Source organism: Papaver somniferum, chromosome 4, assembly GCF_003573695.1.
Source record: "Papaver somniferum cultivar HN1 chromosome 4, ASM357369v1, whole genome shotgun sequence".
Classification (NCBI taxonomy): domain Eukaryota; kingdom Viridiplantae; phylum Streptophyta; class Magnoliopsida; order Ranunculales; family Papaveraceae; genus Papaver; species Papaver somniferum.
The window spans coordinates 39,829,849-39,844,801 of NC_039361.1; the positions used below are offsets into that span (position 1 = coordinate 39,829,849).

Here is a 14,953-nt window from a genome sequence, read left to right on the forward strand (position 1 = left end):
ATTGAATGAGGTGGACCAATGTCCATGCATGCAAAAAATTGATCATGATTCTCCGAAGTGTGACTGTTCGAGCAACCCAGGAAAACATGTGATTTGCACGAATGATCAATTCTAAGTCAAGGTACTGAGACTGCGCCCGATCATGGTTGTGAACTGTCAGTCCCCAGTATCATCACTTTTCTTTCGCATCATCGACATAATCTGGTTTGAGATTTAGGGCTTCAGTAGAAGTTTAAAAAAGTGGGGGTACAACAACCACACCCAATATTTGGCTTAGAAATCTGTATGGACAAACTCCAGTATACTTTCTAGAGAATCAACTAGACAGTAAGACTCAATCTAGATAAAAAGTATATCAAAGAGTTTATATCTCAATCTCTCGATTTGATATATACTCAAGCAAATAGAAATCTGCGAGTCTTTATCAAATACTAGAGAGATAACTTGGATGGTACCAAAGACCAAGATCCAAGTGTCAATCAATATAAATCAAAAACCAAAAGGTCGGATATTCTAATTGATTGAACAACGCACAACCTGTGATATTTCAATTATATAACGAAATATAATGCGGAAAAGAAATAACACAGACACCATAATTTTGTTAACGAGGAAACCGTAAATGCAGAAAAATCCCGGGACCTAGTCCAGATTGAACACACACTGTATTAAGCCGCTACAGACACTAGCCTACTCCAAACTAACTTCGGTCTGGACTGTAGTTGAACCCCAATCAATCTCACATTGATCCAAGGTACAGTTATGCTCCTACGCCTCTGATCCCAGCAGGATGCTACATACTTGATTCCCTTAGCTGATCTCACCCACAATTAAGAGTTTCTACAACCCAAAGTCGAAGACTTTAATAAACAAATCTGTATCACACAGAAAAGTCTACGGTAATAGATAAATCCATCTCCCACGAATATACCTACGAGTTTTGTTCCGTCTTTTGATAAATCAAGGTGAACAGGAACCAATCAATAAACCGGTCTTATATTCCCGAAGAACATCCTAGTATTATTGATCACCTCACAATATTCTTAATCGACGCAGCGAAAAAAGATATTGTGGAATCACAAACGATGAGACAAAATGTTTGTGATTACTTTTCTATCTTGCCTATCGGAGATATAAAATCTCAAGCCAATTATTTCAATTGTACTCATACGATAGAAACAACAAGATCAGATCACACAACTACAAGAAAAGTAGTATCGGTCTGGCTTCAAAACCCCAATGAAATCTTTAAGTCGTTAACCTGGTTTAGAAGAAGAAACCAAAGGTTAAAGTAGAATCGACTCTAGCTATGCAACTAGTATCACACGTAAGGTGTAGGGATTAGGTTTCCCAGTTTCTAGAGTTCTCCCTTATACAGTTTTCAAATCAGAGTTTGCAATCAATGTTAGCTTGGTAACAAAGCATTCAATATTCACCGTTAGATGAAAACCTGATTAGATTCTAGCTAATATTTCTCAACCGTTGGATCGAAAACTTAGCTTGTTACACACAAATGAAATGTCCAATTTTGGGTTGACGAACTGTTCCCAAACATTAACATTTGTTAGTTCAACAATAGTTAACCAAATGGTTATCCATATGCTTACTTTCATATCAACCATATTCTTCTTCACCATAACTAGTTCAAATGACTCAAATGAACTAGTTAGAGAGTTGTTCAATTGCTTAGATCTTATGTAACTACACAAGACACAGTCGAAGCAAAAACGATTTGATTCACTCGAATCGGTTCATGAAGTTTATACCACGGTTTGCAAAAGCATTCCTTAGTTTAAATAAACATGAGTTCAAGAACAACCGGTTTTAGATATAACCTGCTCAAGTTCGCGGACTGGGTTCGCGGACTTAAGCTCATGGAATGAGTTCACAAACTCCAACAGAAATTCTCGGGTCGAGAAATTCCGCCAGTTCGCGGACTTGGCTCACGCCACTTCCATTTCTCTTGATCAACAAAGTTCGCAAACTTTTGTTCAAGGAATAAGGACTTATACATATATGTGTTTCCACAACAATGCGTATATCCTACCAATGGTTATGTAATCCAAACTCTCATTTCAATCATTGAAACATTCTCAGAGGACGGATATAGCCATTATTCATAGACCATTTTTCGTCAGAGCAATTTTCAAAGTGATTGAAACATAACATGACTTTCATCACTAGGTAAAGATTAATTCGGCTAAAGCAAAAGCTTACCAACACATATTTCGAGAAATAGATAGGCGAGATAAACTCGGCTCGAAATAGCAAATGTGCATAATGAAAGTCTATATATCAAAACGACTTTTGTCTCAAGAGTAGGAGATAGAGTAGATAGACTTTTGAGTGACAGATAAGTTCAAGTCTCCACATACCTTTTAGTCGATGAAGATTTACCAGTTCCTTGAGTAGTCATTCGTCTTGTATGATGATTGCCATGGAGTTCTTGAGCACAACTACACTTTTTATCCTACTCCGAGACCTTTAACTATGTAGGCTAGAAATCAAGACTTATAGTTTTGATCACTAACATTGACAAACATGCTTGAGTTAGCAACGCATGCGAGTTCGACCGAGCAATGCTCTAAAAATATCCCCCTTTGTCAATTTTAGCGGCAAAACTATTAATACATATGGAATACAAAAAATAAATAAATTAACTTTTGTAGATCCTATTCCACATGCCTAATCTTCAACATTACTCGAAATCTTCGTCACTTCCAAGTACTCCTATGATCCCAAAGGTTGTAAGTTTAGCATCATCGTTGTTGAAATCCGTAGCTATAACAACAAGAAAACAATAGTTCTCAATCATTGTTATACAGTGTCATAGTATCATTACACAGCGTCAATGTCCAATTGTATCACAACTTCAACAACAATACTATGGTGATATGTATCACTCCCCCTTAGTCAATACTCCATCTCACATGGAAACCACTCCCCCTTACATAATGATCCGAAAACCATATGTATTTGTAGTGTGAACTACATATTAATTCTCCACCTTTTTGTCAATAAAATTGGCAAAGGTTCAAGAACGGGATCCTAATGAAATTTCCAAAAGAGACATTTCTTGACCAAAAGAAAGCAAAAATATCAACTTGTTCTTTAGATGCAATCATAAAGCCGAAGCTAAATGCATTCATCAAGGAGCTTATAAAGATAAAAGATAACCCCTATAATATTCCACAGCCGCACTCCCCACAAAGATATGGCAATTAAGCGCAAGTTCAAAAGAACTCCCCCCCATTAAATGTTATTCATGAAAGAACAACAAGAGCGACCTTAATTTCGAAAGAAAAGAAGGATTTCGTTGGACATAACAAATCACATACAAGTATGAATTTGAATCCAAAAAGTTCAATTAAATTAACCACAAGAGGACTCATGATTAATTTAATCGACAAATGCTCAAACATAAGTGAACTTATGGAGACTTAAAAAATACAATTAGATTAATCACAAGAGAACCCATAATTAATCTAATTGAAATACACAACCAAATTAATCACAAAAGTAATCAATTTAACTGGTCATGCTTGACATAAGAAAACTTACGGAGCAACAACTAAATAACCAAACAAGATGATTAACTTAGTTGAAAATGCTCGACCTAAAGTACCTCACGGAACAACAACATAGCTAATAAAAAATAATCTACTTGGTTGTTTAATGCTCAACATAAGACACTTCACGGAGCCTCACAGTAATACATAAAATATGGATCAGGGAAGATCAATTACTACGGAATACACAAGTATTCATTCTATTTTCCATCACTATTCGCATAACGATATTTAATAGACATAATCCTTGCAAACAAAAGATTTTAACCTATCTTCCATCAATAATTTACATAATAGTCTTAACTTTTGTATTTGTTAAAAGTCCATTCATTCTTTTATCAAATGAATATCGACATACAAAAGACTTTACTTTTAACAAGATATGGGACGGTCAAGTTCACGGACGTAAACATACACATCCCATAACACTATTGCAATATATAAAATCATTAAGATTAATACTGCAAAAATCATCTTCCTAACAAATTTAGAATTTAAACCAATAAATCTAAAAACATGAAGATGAAAACGTTGGACATACTTATGTGTAATCACAATAGTGGCTATTCCGAACTCTAGTAATCCTTCTCAAAAATAAGAATAAATTCTCATAAGAAGTTTTCTAGGCAACAAGACAAACTCGTAATGCACATACAAGATGATTTGTCCTTATAGGGTAGAATCAATCTTTTTCGCATGGATTCACACCAATAATAGCTACCAAAGGCGTATAAAAAGATTTTCTTAATCAAATAAGAACATACAAAGTCAATAACGACTATGCACCATAGTTCACAAAGGATGATTGTGAACATTCAAGAATTCCATAGCACGGCGTATTACTTTCCATTCTTGAACTTCCTTCTTTGTGATTCACCAACAAAATTCTTGTAAAAGATACAAATTATCTTAGAAGAGTAGTACTCCAAGAATCCAAGTGCCCAAATTCAAGAGAAGTGGAACAAGTGCAACGAAATTGAGCAAAATACTCAAAAACAAGAGACAGGACAAATACCAATCTTAACTCATCAAAATTCAATATTTCTCATCTTCATTTTGAAGAGAATTCAAAGAGGAAGAGAGTGCAAAAAGAATGAGGTCAATCCGAGTTCGGACGAATAAGTTACGGCCAAAACAAGTTTTCCGAATATCGACGTCAAGTATGCATACAGGTTTGCAAACGAATTTTCGTACCCTGGTGCAGTATGCAGACGGGGTTTTCGAACTTAAACACCTGGATTTTGGTTTTGAATGATGTTATGCATACTTGGTACGTGTACCATGAAGTCCAAACATCCCGAACTAATGTTTTCAAACCTAAACATTTAAGAACCTTAAACACATATCAAGTTAGGTAGAAATGAACGATAAGCAAGGTACATGGATCATTATAAGTACTCAAACAAGTAATAAAAACATAAAACTTGCTCAAGTTTATAGACATACCTTTTTAGAAAAGTCCAATTGAATTCTACAGCCTTATCGAATATAATCTGTGCGCCCCAGTTGTTGTGCTTCCCTCACCGTATACATAGCAGGGCATTTCTTGGTGAGGATGCACTTTCAACACAAACAAGTTGTGTTGAGGTGAACAATGTCTTGCTCACCATGGCACCAAGAAAGAGTTTCTTTCCAACAACTCTTAAATCTTGTAGTGTTGAGAAACACCCAAGGAACTGTTTTTATAAGTCTATCAAAGAATTTCAAGAGAACCCAAAAAGATTTGTGTTTCTGATTTCTTGTTTTCCAATTTATAAAAAACAGTTTCTGCAGATAGTTTTTAGTACTGCGAAGGAAAACTCTTTTGATAAAAAGAGACGTCCTATATTCTTCATAAAAGAAGACAATACTACTATCTTGATCGGAAGTAACAGGAATTGAGCAACGAATCAATTCATGCTTTGAGGTGATACACTCAGATAACTGAGATTTAAACTCCTGTTGTAATTCATTTAGTTTATCACAACTAATTGGATTACGCAGAGGAGGAGCATTGCTCTCACTGATTAGTAAATCAATATCAACCTCAACATGAATATTATTCATCATAACTTGATTTAGCCTGTCAAGAGATTCTTGCTCTTTCTGGAGGTATAACTCAACATCAAGAGATAAGCTCTCAAACTTCTTTTCAATCCCTGAAAACACTTCAAGGGATTTTAAACCTGGTGGAGGTTTAGATAGAATTTCTTCTACAGATTTAATTAAATCAGTCATGGAAGAGAACTCCGAAATCCCTGGATCTGGTGGTGCATTTATTGAGATAGCACTACTGTCCATAGAGTCAGATTGCTATGAACACAGACTTGTAAGGTCTTGAACGTGTTTGCCTGCTCTGATACCAATTGAAAAAGTGGGGGTACAACAACCACACCCAATATTTCGCTTAGCAATCTGTATGGAAAAACTCCAATATACTTTCTAGAGAACCAACTAGACAGTCAGACTCAATCTAGATAAAAAGTATATCAAAAAGTTTATATTTCAATCTCTCGATTTGATATATACTCAAGCAAATAGAAATCTGCGAGTCTTTATCAAATACTAGAGAGATAACTTGGATGGTACCAAAGACCAATATCCAAGTGTCAGTCAATTTAAATCAACAACCAAAAGGTCGGATATTCTAATTGATTGAACAGCGCACAACCTGTGATATTTCAATTATATAACAAAATATAATGCGGAAAATAAATAACACAGATACCAGAATTTTGTTAACGAGGAAACCGAAAATGCAGAAAAACCCCGGGACCTAGTCCAGATTGAACACACACTGTATTAAGCCGCTACGGACACTAGCCTACTTCAAACTAACTTCGTCTGGACTGTAGTTGAACCCCAATCAATCTCACAGTGATCCAAGGTATAGTTATGCTCCTACGCCTCTGATCTCAGCAGGATGCTACGTACTTGATTCCCTTAGCTGATCCCACCCACAACTAAGAGTTGCTACGACCCAAAGTCGAAGACTTTAATAAACAAATATGTATCACACAGAAAAGTCTACGGTAATAGATAAATCCATCTCCCACGAATATACCTACGATTTTTGTTTCGTCTTTTGATAAATCAAGGTGAACAAGAGCCAATCAATAAACCGGTCTTATATTCCCGAAGAACATCCTAGTATTATCGATCACCTCACAATAATCTTAATCGACGCAGCGAAAAAAAGATATTGTGGAATCACAAACGATGAGACGAAGTGTTTGTGATTAGTTTTCTATCTTGCCTATCGGAGATATAAAATCTCAAGCCAATTATTTCAATTGTACTCGTACGATAGAAACAACAAGATCAGATTACACAACTACAGGAAAAGTAGTATCGGTCTGGCTTCACAATCCCAATGAAGTTTTTAAGTCGTTAACCTGGTTTGGAAGAAGAAACCAAAGGTTAAAGGAGAATCGACTCTAGTTATGCAACTAGCATCACACATAAGGTGTGGGGATTAGGTTTCCCAGTTGCTAGAGTTCTCCCTTATATAGTTTTCAAATCAGGGTTTGCAATAATGTTAGCTTGGTAACAAAGCATTCAATATTCACCTTTAGATGAAAACCTGATAGATTCAAGCTAATATTTCTCAACCGTTGGATCGAAAAATTAGCTTGTTACACACAAATGAAATGTTCAATTTTGGGTTTACGAACCGTTCCCAAACATTAACATTTGTTGGTTCAACAATAGTTAACCAAATGGTTAGCCATATGATTACTTTCATATCAACCATATTCTTCTTCACCATAACTAGTTCAAATGACTCAAATGAACTAGTTAGAGAGTTGTTCAATTGCTTAGATCTTATGTAACTATATAAGACACAATCGAAGCAAAAACGGTTTGGTTCACTCGAATCGGTTCATGAACTTTATACCACGGTTTGCAAAAGCATTCCTTAGTTTAAATAAACATGAGTTCAAGAACAACCGGTTTTAGATATAACCTGCTCAAGTTCGCGGACTGGGTTCGCGGACTTAAGATCATGGAAGGAGTTCACAAACTCCAGCAGAAATTCTCGGTCGAGAACTTCCGCCAGTTCGCGGACTGAGTTCACGGACTTGGCTCACGCCACTTCCATTTCTCTTGATCAACAAAGTTCGCAAACTTTGGTTCAAGGAATAAGGAATTATACATATATGTGTTTCCACAACAATGCTTATATCCTACCAATATCTATGTAATCTAAACTCTCATTTCAATCATTGAAACATTCTCAGAGGACGTATATAGCCGTTATTCACAGACCATTTTTCGTCAGAGTAATTTTCAAAGTGACTGAAACATAACATGACTTTCGTCACTAGGTAAAGATGAATTCGGCTAAAGCGAAAACTTACTAACACATATTTCGAGAAATAGATAGGCGAGATAAACTCGGCTCGAAATAGCAAATGTGCATAATGAATGTCTATATATCAAAACGACTTTTGTCTCAAGAGTAGGAGATAGAATAGATAGACTTTTGAATGACAGATAAGTTCAAGTCTCCACATACCTTTTAATAGATGAAGATCCACCAGTTCCTTGAGTAGTCCTTCGTCTTGTATGATGATTGCCATAGAGTTCTTGAGCTCAACTACACTTTATATCCTAGTCCGAGACCTTTAGCTATGTAGGATAGAAATCAAGACTTATAGTTTTGATCACTAACATTGACAAACATGCTTGAGATAGCAACACATGAGAGTTCGACCGAGCAATGCTCTAACAAAATTGCAACTGATTTGACCATTTGTAGAAAATAAGTATCCATCGTGTCTTGTGTATTGACCTTCAAGACTTAAGGTTTTCCATTTACACGGATGCATCCTCTTGCATTATTGAGTTTAACCGTACAGAAGAAATTTTGATCATAATCATACCTCATAATGTCTGACAGCAATTCATCTTCCCAAGGTTTATCTCCGTCGAAATGAGGAAGTGAAACTCCCAATACGGTATGAAATATTCTTTCTTTTCTTTCCACTGTGTGCTAAATAGATGACTATGAATATTTGTTGCAGATGAATCATGATGAATGATCTTCCTCCACTCCTTATAACTTAAGACCCAAACGGACTGTGAAAGCACCTGCCTGCTTCAAATCCACTCGTGCGGACGCCGTAACATCGGTAAACTTGTTTTCAATCAGAGATTTATTTGAGCAATTCTCCAAACTTTTTTTGAACTTAGATGTCGTTGCAGGTTGACGTTCACGTTGTTGGTGTTGAGAAAAGAAGAGTTGAAAAACCTGCGACTGCAGTTGATGATGACCATAATGGCAATGACCCAACCTCTGTAGATGTTTATCTCAGAGATCCTATTGGTGAGTACCCGACAGCTGGACTCCTGTTTGGCGGCTTCATCGTTCCCAAGTGTTACACATCTCTTTATACCAAGATCTGGAAGAAGTATGGACATATTTCCACCACTGAAGTGGACATATTGCCACCACTGAAGTATGGAAAAACTTCTTGCCAACTCTTCTGACTATTGTTGCTGGATTGTTGCCAATGATCGATGAGATGAACAAGAAGAACTTTCTTGATGTCGAGAACAAAAAGATTTATCGATGGGATGACATGATCTCGAACTGTGAGACTTTGAGGTTTAACGTAGGTTGGATCCATCGTCGGCTCGAGGTTATCAAGATTGATAGAGCGGCTGCTGCCACTAATATGATTTCTGCTACAACTGCTATCATGGAGGAGGAGAAAGCGCTCACACTGGAGTCGATAATGGTTGAGAAAGTTGTGCAGTACTTGAAAGTGAAGACTGAAAACTTTCAAAAGAGGCTTGAAATGGCGTTTAGTAAAAATTATTTATTATTGGATGGTTTGCTCGAGTAAGCATTTGAGAGCATTTCTTGTGTACATTCAAGACTTGTTCTTTGAATAAAGTAGGATGATTGATTGATGAAAGAATTTCTGTTAGATTAATGAAATCTATTTTGAATTTTGAACGAATGAGAATATTGCATACTCTTTGAAGGAATAGAAATTACATTTTGAAATTAAAGTAAATTGTTTACTGATCATTCAAGCATAATATGCATTGATCCACTTGCCGTTGATTATGTTTCCTTATACTCCTCCATTAACAGCCAAGATTTGTAATATCCGTTGGATATTGCCTTGAGGATTACATACGTCCCTTCCCATTTCGGGGAGAACTTGGGAGAATACATGTCTTGTTGAATATGTTTTAATGTTTTTAGAACCAAATCTCATACTTGGAATGTTCGAGGTCTTAGCAATTTGTTGTATGCCCTGGAGATCCTTTGTTTGTAAGCCTCTACATATTATTCCACCTTAGCTCTCCTTGACTCGAGCATGTCCAGTTCAGCAATTCTCGAATTAGACATTTCAGCTTCGTCCCATTGTATTCCAATGGATGTTGCAATCCTTGCTGAAGGAATCTTGATTTCAGCTGGGAGAATGGCATCAGCACCGTAGACGAGAGAGTATGGTGAGGTCCTGATTGAGCTTCTAGGTGAGGTTCGATAAGACCATAAAGCCATAGGAAGTTTTTCATGCCACGTTCGAGGATTATCATGAACCGTTCGACTGAGAATCCGGATCAAAGTCTTATTGATACTCTCCGCTTGTACGTTTCCTTGGGGATAGTACGGTGTAGAGAAAATTGTTTGATACCATATTCCTCGAGAAATTCTTCTACATGTATGTTGGCAAAAGGAGTTCCATTAGCTGTGATGATATGTTTAGGAACGCCGAATCTACATATGATGTATTCCTTGGTGAAGTCTGCAATCGTGACTCCAGTGGTGTTTCGAAAAGGTATAGCTTCAACCCATTTGGTGAAATACTCAGTTGCTGTGATGATGTACTCGTGCTACTTCGAAGATGTTGGATTGATTTTTCCGATGATATCCAGTCCCCAGCTATAGAAAGGCCATGGACTGCTCACAAAATGTAATGGGAGACAAGGAGTGTGAATGAGGTTACCATGGATCTAGCACCGATGACATTTCTGAACGTAGGCAGCTGCATCGTCTTCCATGGTCGGCCAATAGTATTTCTCATGGATCTGGAGAAATAATTTCCTCCACCCCTGGTGTTCTCCTTCGTGCATTTCCTTCAAAATTGTTGGAATTTCATGCTCATCCAAGCATCTCAGCAGGTTTCCACCAAAGATTTTGCGATACATAATCCCTTCCAGATAGACAAACCTCTTGGACCTCTGGGTAAGTTTGATTATTTCTTTTTTCTCTGACGGAAAATCATTGTCGCACAGGTATTTGATGTAAGGTTCTCTCCAGTCCCAAGTGTGACAGAATGTTAGAGCTTCCAAATGATGAGGTGGTGTCTGACAATTGAGACAAAATCCTTGCAGCATTCTCGACTGAGCCTCCATGGAGGGCCAATAGTACCCAAGCCTTTGGAGCCTTCTGTAAAGTGTAACCACCAAAGTTTGTCCGCATATTTCCTCATGTATATGTTTGAGTTGCTCGCTCGCTTCTTAATCTCCGAGACATCGTGAAAAAAAACCGTTAGAGTTGCGATAATATAATGCTCTGTGTAGCATAAAAAAGTTCTTCAATTCTTTGAGGCTAATTTTCCCTTTAGTAAGAGAACTGCTCAGTTCATGAATGATAGGTGCTCGCCAGTCGCTCGTTTGAGAATCTTCGACTTGAGTGATCCAGGTTGATGACACAAAACGCCTTTATACGGTGATGGACTTCTCTGGCCCTTCAAATTGCAGTTTGGATGCAAGAGTTGCTAAACAGTCAGCATGTCTGTTGTTTGTACGACCGGTATGGACGATCGTTGCCTCGGAAAAATAAGCTAATATGCATTGTGCCTCGACTCTGAATGGAGAAAGTGTCACTTCTTTGAGTGAGTACGCGCCGTTCATCTGATTAACTAACAACTTGGAGTCTCCTCTTATCTCCAGATGCATTGCTCCTGCTTGCTTGGCCAAAGATAATCCCAGCAAGAAGGCCTCATATTCCGCTGAATTGTTGGTACAGTGGAAATCTAACTTGAACGAATGCGAGAAGACTTCACCGGATGGGGATACTAATACGACGCCCGCTCCACCAGTGTCATTGCTAGGAGTGGCTGATCCATCGAAGTATAACAACCATGTTTCTTCTTTAATAACTGAAATTTCTGGAAACTCGCCCGGCACATCTTCATGTAGCATTGTGATGTCTTCTCCTGGAAAGGCAACGAGCAAGTCTGCAACTTCTTGGCCCTTTATTTCTTTGGGTGAGACACATGCAATGTCAAACTCTGACATATGTAATAACCATTTTGCAGGTCTGCCTATCAAAGATGGTTTTGACAGTAAGAATTTTCCAGGATCAACTTTAGCAACAAGTACGACTCTGTTGGACATCAAATAATGTCTGAATTTCTGAATCGCATGAACGAATGCTAAGCATGCTCTTTCGGATTTAGGGTGCCGGAGTTCAGCATCTCTCATTGTACGGTTAAAGTAGTAGATAGGATGTTGGACACCTTCTTCGTCCTCTTGAGCGAGAAAATCCCCAATAACAACATCACTAGAGGCCGTGTAAAGTATCAATGGTCGTCCTTGCACTGTGGATTTCATGACATGGGTGATAATAGTATCTTCTGGATCTTTTGAAATGCATTTTTTTGGACAGTCGTCCATGCAAAATTTGCTCCATTCTTCAGTAGAGGAGTAAATGAAGCAATGAGCTGAGTTAGTCCAGGGATCAAACGTCAGATGTAGTTTACCTTGACCATAAAGCTCTGAAGATCTTTCACAGTACGTGGAGGAGGCATGGTGGTAATTGCTTTGGTCTTGTCTGGGTCGACTTTGATTCCTTCTGACGTGACCTGGAACCCTAGAAACTTCCCAGAAGAAACACCAAGTGCACATTTCATGCGATTCATCTTCAATTTGTATTCTCTGCATATTTCGAAGAATTTTCTCAAAACATCTAGATGGGACAATCGAGTTTTTGATTTGAATACCACATCGTCAACCTAGTCTTCTACTTGTTTGTGCATCATATAATGAAAGATAGCGGTCATCGCTCGTTGATAGGTAGCACCTGCATTCTTCAATCCAAAAGTCATCACAATATAATGAAAGTTCCCGATGGGCGTTCAGAACGCAGTCTTGTTAGCATCATGCTCATACATCTTGATATGGTTGTAGCCGCTGTAATCATCCATAAATGAGAACATGCCATGACCACTGGTTGCATCAACGAGCATGTCGATATTGGGTAAAGGAAAGTCTTCTTTCGGGCAACACTTGTTCAGGTTTCTGAAATCTACACAGCATCGGATCTGAAGATTTTTCTTCTTGACCGGGATAACGTTCGCTAGCCACGTCGGATGTTGAATGGGATTGATGAATCCTGCTGCTAGTATCTTCTGAACTTCAACTTTAATTTGTTCCTGAACTTCATGTCTGAACTTCCTGGGCGGTTGTTTGACAGGCTTGGATCCAGGAGTTATGTGCAAGTGATGTGTGACCAACTTGTCGTCAAGATCAGGCATTTCCTCGTACGTCCAAGCAAAAATATCTTGATACTCCTTCAACATTCTTATCAATCCTGTTTGTTCCTCTAGTGACAGTGTATAACTGATCAAGATTAGTCTTGGTTCTTCCTCTGTTCCGATATTGATTGTCTCAAGATCATCAGCAGTGGAATCCATGCCATCTGTAACTGCCGTGGGGCATCTTGAATTCCTTCATCGGGTGATTGCTCGCTATTACATGATTCTTCATGGCGGGGAGACTTTTCACCGACCTCCCCTATTAATTGCTAATCTCTGCATCGGAGATAAGTGATTATTCCTTTCGCATCATAGCTGGTTATAAAGTTGGATTTTTTATGAGTCGTAGCTTGATCCTAGTGACGCTTGAGCGGTGTGGCAGGTGGCTTGGTCGGTTTATCACCTGAAGATGATGGCATGTCAGCAGCTTTCTCGATGGACTTCCATCCCGGGAGTGGAGTACTTTAGATCTTTCTTGGAGGTTCGGGGATGCTTTTTGGTGGTTCTAGGAACTCAGCATCATAAATCGGAGTATAAGGAGATGAAGAGGATGGAATTGAGCAAAGCCTTCATGCATTGGTGATATGTCAAGGGAACAACCTTATTATCATGGAGCCACGGTCGTCCGAGTATCATGTGATAATCAGGATCTTTCTCAATCACGTGAAATTTGACCGTTGATTGAATAGGTCCCACTTTCAGATCCACATAGGCGTACCCATATGTGTGGCTCTGGCTTCCTTCAAAACCCGTCATCAATATGGGATGATGAAATATTTTGCTTTGTGAGACTTTGGATGCCTTGAGAGTCTTTATAGTGACGAGGTTCATATAAGCGCCTGTATCAACAAGAGCTCTCCTGAATTCAGAATATTTGATAAAAGCAGTCACGTACATGTCCCGGTTATGTCATTCTTCTGCCATTCAGTCTTCTTCAGTGAAAGTGATGTTGTTTATCTAATGTTCATATGCCTTGGACACTTCCTCAACTACTAGAGATGATGGAACTATTCGCACATCAGATGATATTTGGTTGAGTGCATCAAACGTGTTCGTACATTGATCTGTGGAGAAGTGCAGGAGTTCACATAGATTCTCGATTAAATGTGTAACTTCCTGATCCACTGGTTCTCATAAGCAGTGAAATTGTTGGCTTGAGGATGATCCTCAATTGAGGAGTTATCCCTTAGTGCCAGAATTTCTGGAGCAGGGGCGCCGCTTAAATCTGATGTCAACCTCATGAGAAAATTAAGTATGTTGTTTATTGTCTCTTTCATCAGGTCTATGTTCCTTGTGTGGATTGCCTGTATCCGTGCCAACTCGATCAAGGTTATGACTTCTCCATCGACCGTGCCATCAAAATGAGTGTTGGAGGGAAGAACATTACCATTTGAAAGATTCTGACCGAAATTTGGAGTAGTTGAATTAGACCTAAGACCAACCATCTTTGTGAAAATTGGGATTGCAACCGAGAGATTAATCTCCCACTGTGGTCGCCAATCTGTTGATGGGAAAAAACGATTTGCTAGTTTTTCAGGAAGTAGAGAGATGACCCTGCGGACGGAGACTCCCGAACCGAGCAAACTGCCTAACCTCAAACAGATGCACTGCACGAGAGTGCTTTGAGTTTGAGAGATCAATTTGAAGGACTCCGGCCTAAATCAAGAAATAGTCGTTCCAGAGTCAACTCGGTCACAAAGAGGGAAAAGGGTTGATCTGTAGGAGGAAAACTGAGAAGTGTGTGAGATCAATGGTGATCAAGGAGTGTGAATGCATTGTAGGTTTCTGCAAATGAACTAATGAGTTTGAATTATGCTCAATTGAGAGATTGTTTCTCACACGATGATTCTTGGTTAGACGATAGATGTTGTCTGTCTTTTTCTGTTGTTCAATCGTGGATTC

General features: G+C 38.4%; 1 protein-coding gene across 1 annotated transcript; it reads right to left on the bottom strand.

The window, feature by feature from the left end:
- Positions 1-11,234: 11,234 nt before the first annotated feature.
- Positions 11,235-12,458, bottom strand: LOC113272386. The gene has a single exon (XM_026522229.1). The coding sequence runs from the start codon at positions 12,456-12,458 to the stop codon at positions 11,235-11,237; it is 1,224 nt and encodes a 407-aa protein (XP_026378014.1).
- Positions 12,459-14,953: the final 2,495 nt, after the last annotated feature.

What these genes read in the sequence shown, in the direction of transcription:
- LOC113272386 (XM_026522229.1), bottom strand. Translation starts at nt 12,458, where the DNA reads ATGCAGAGAATACAAATTGAAGATGAATCGCATGAAATGTGCACTTGG.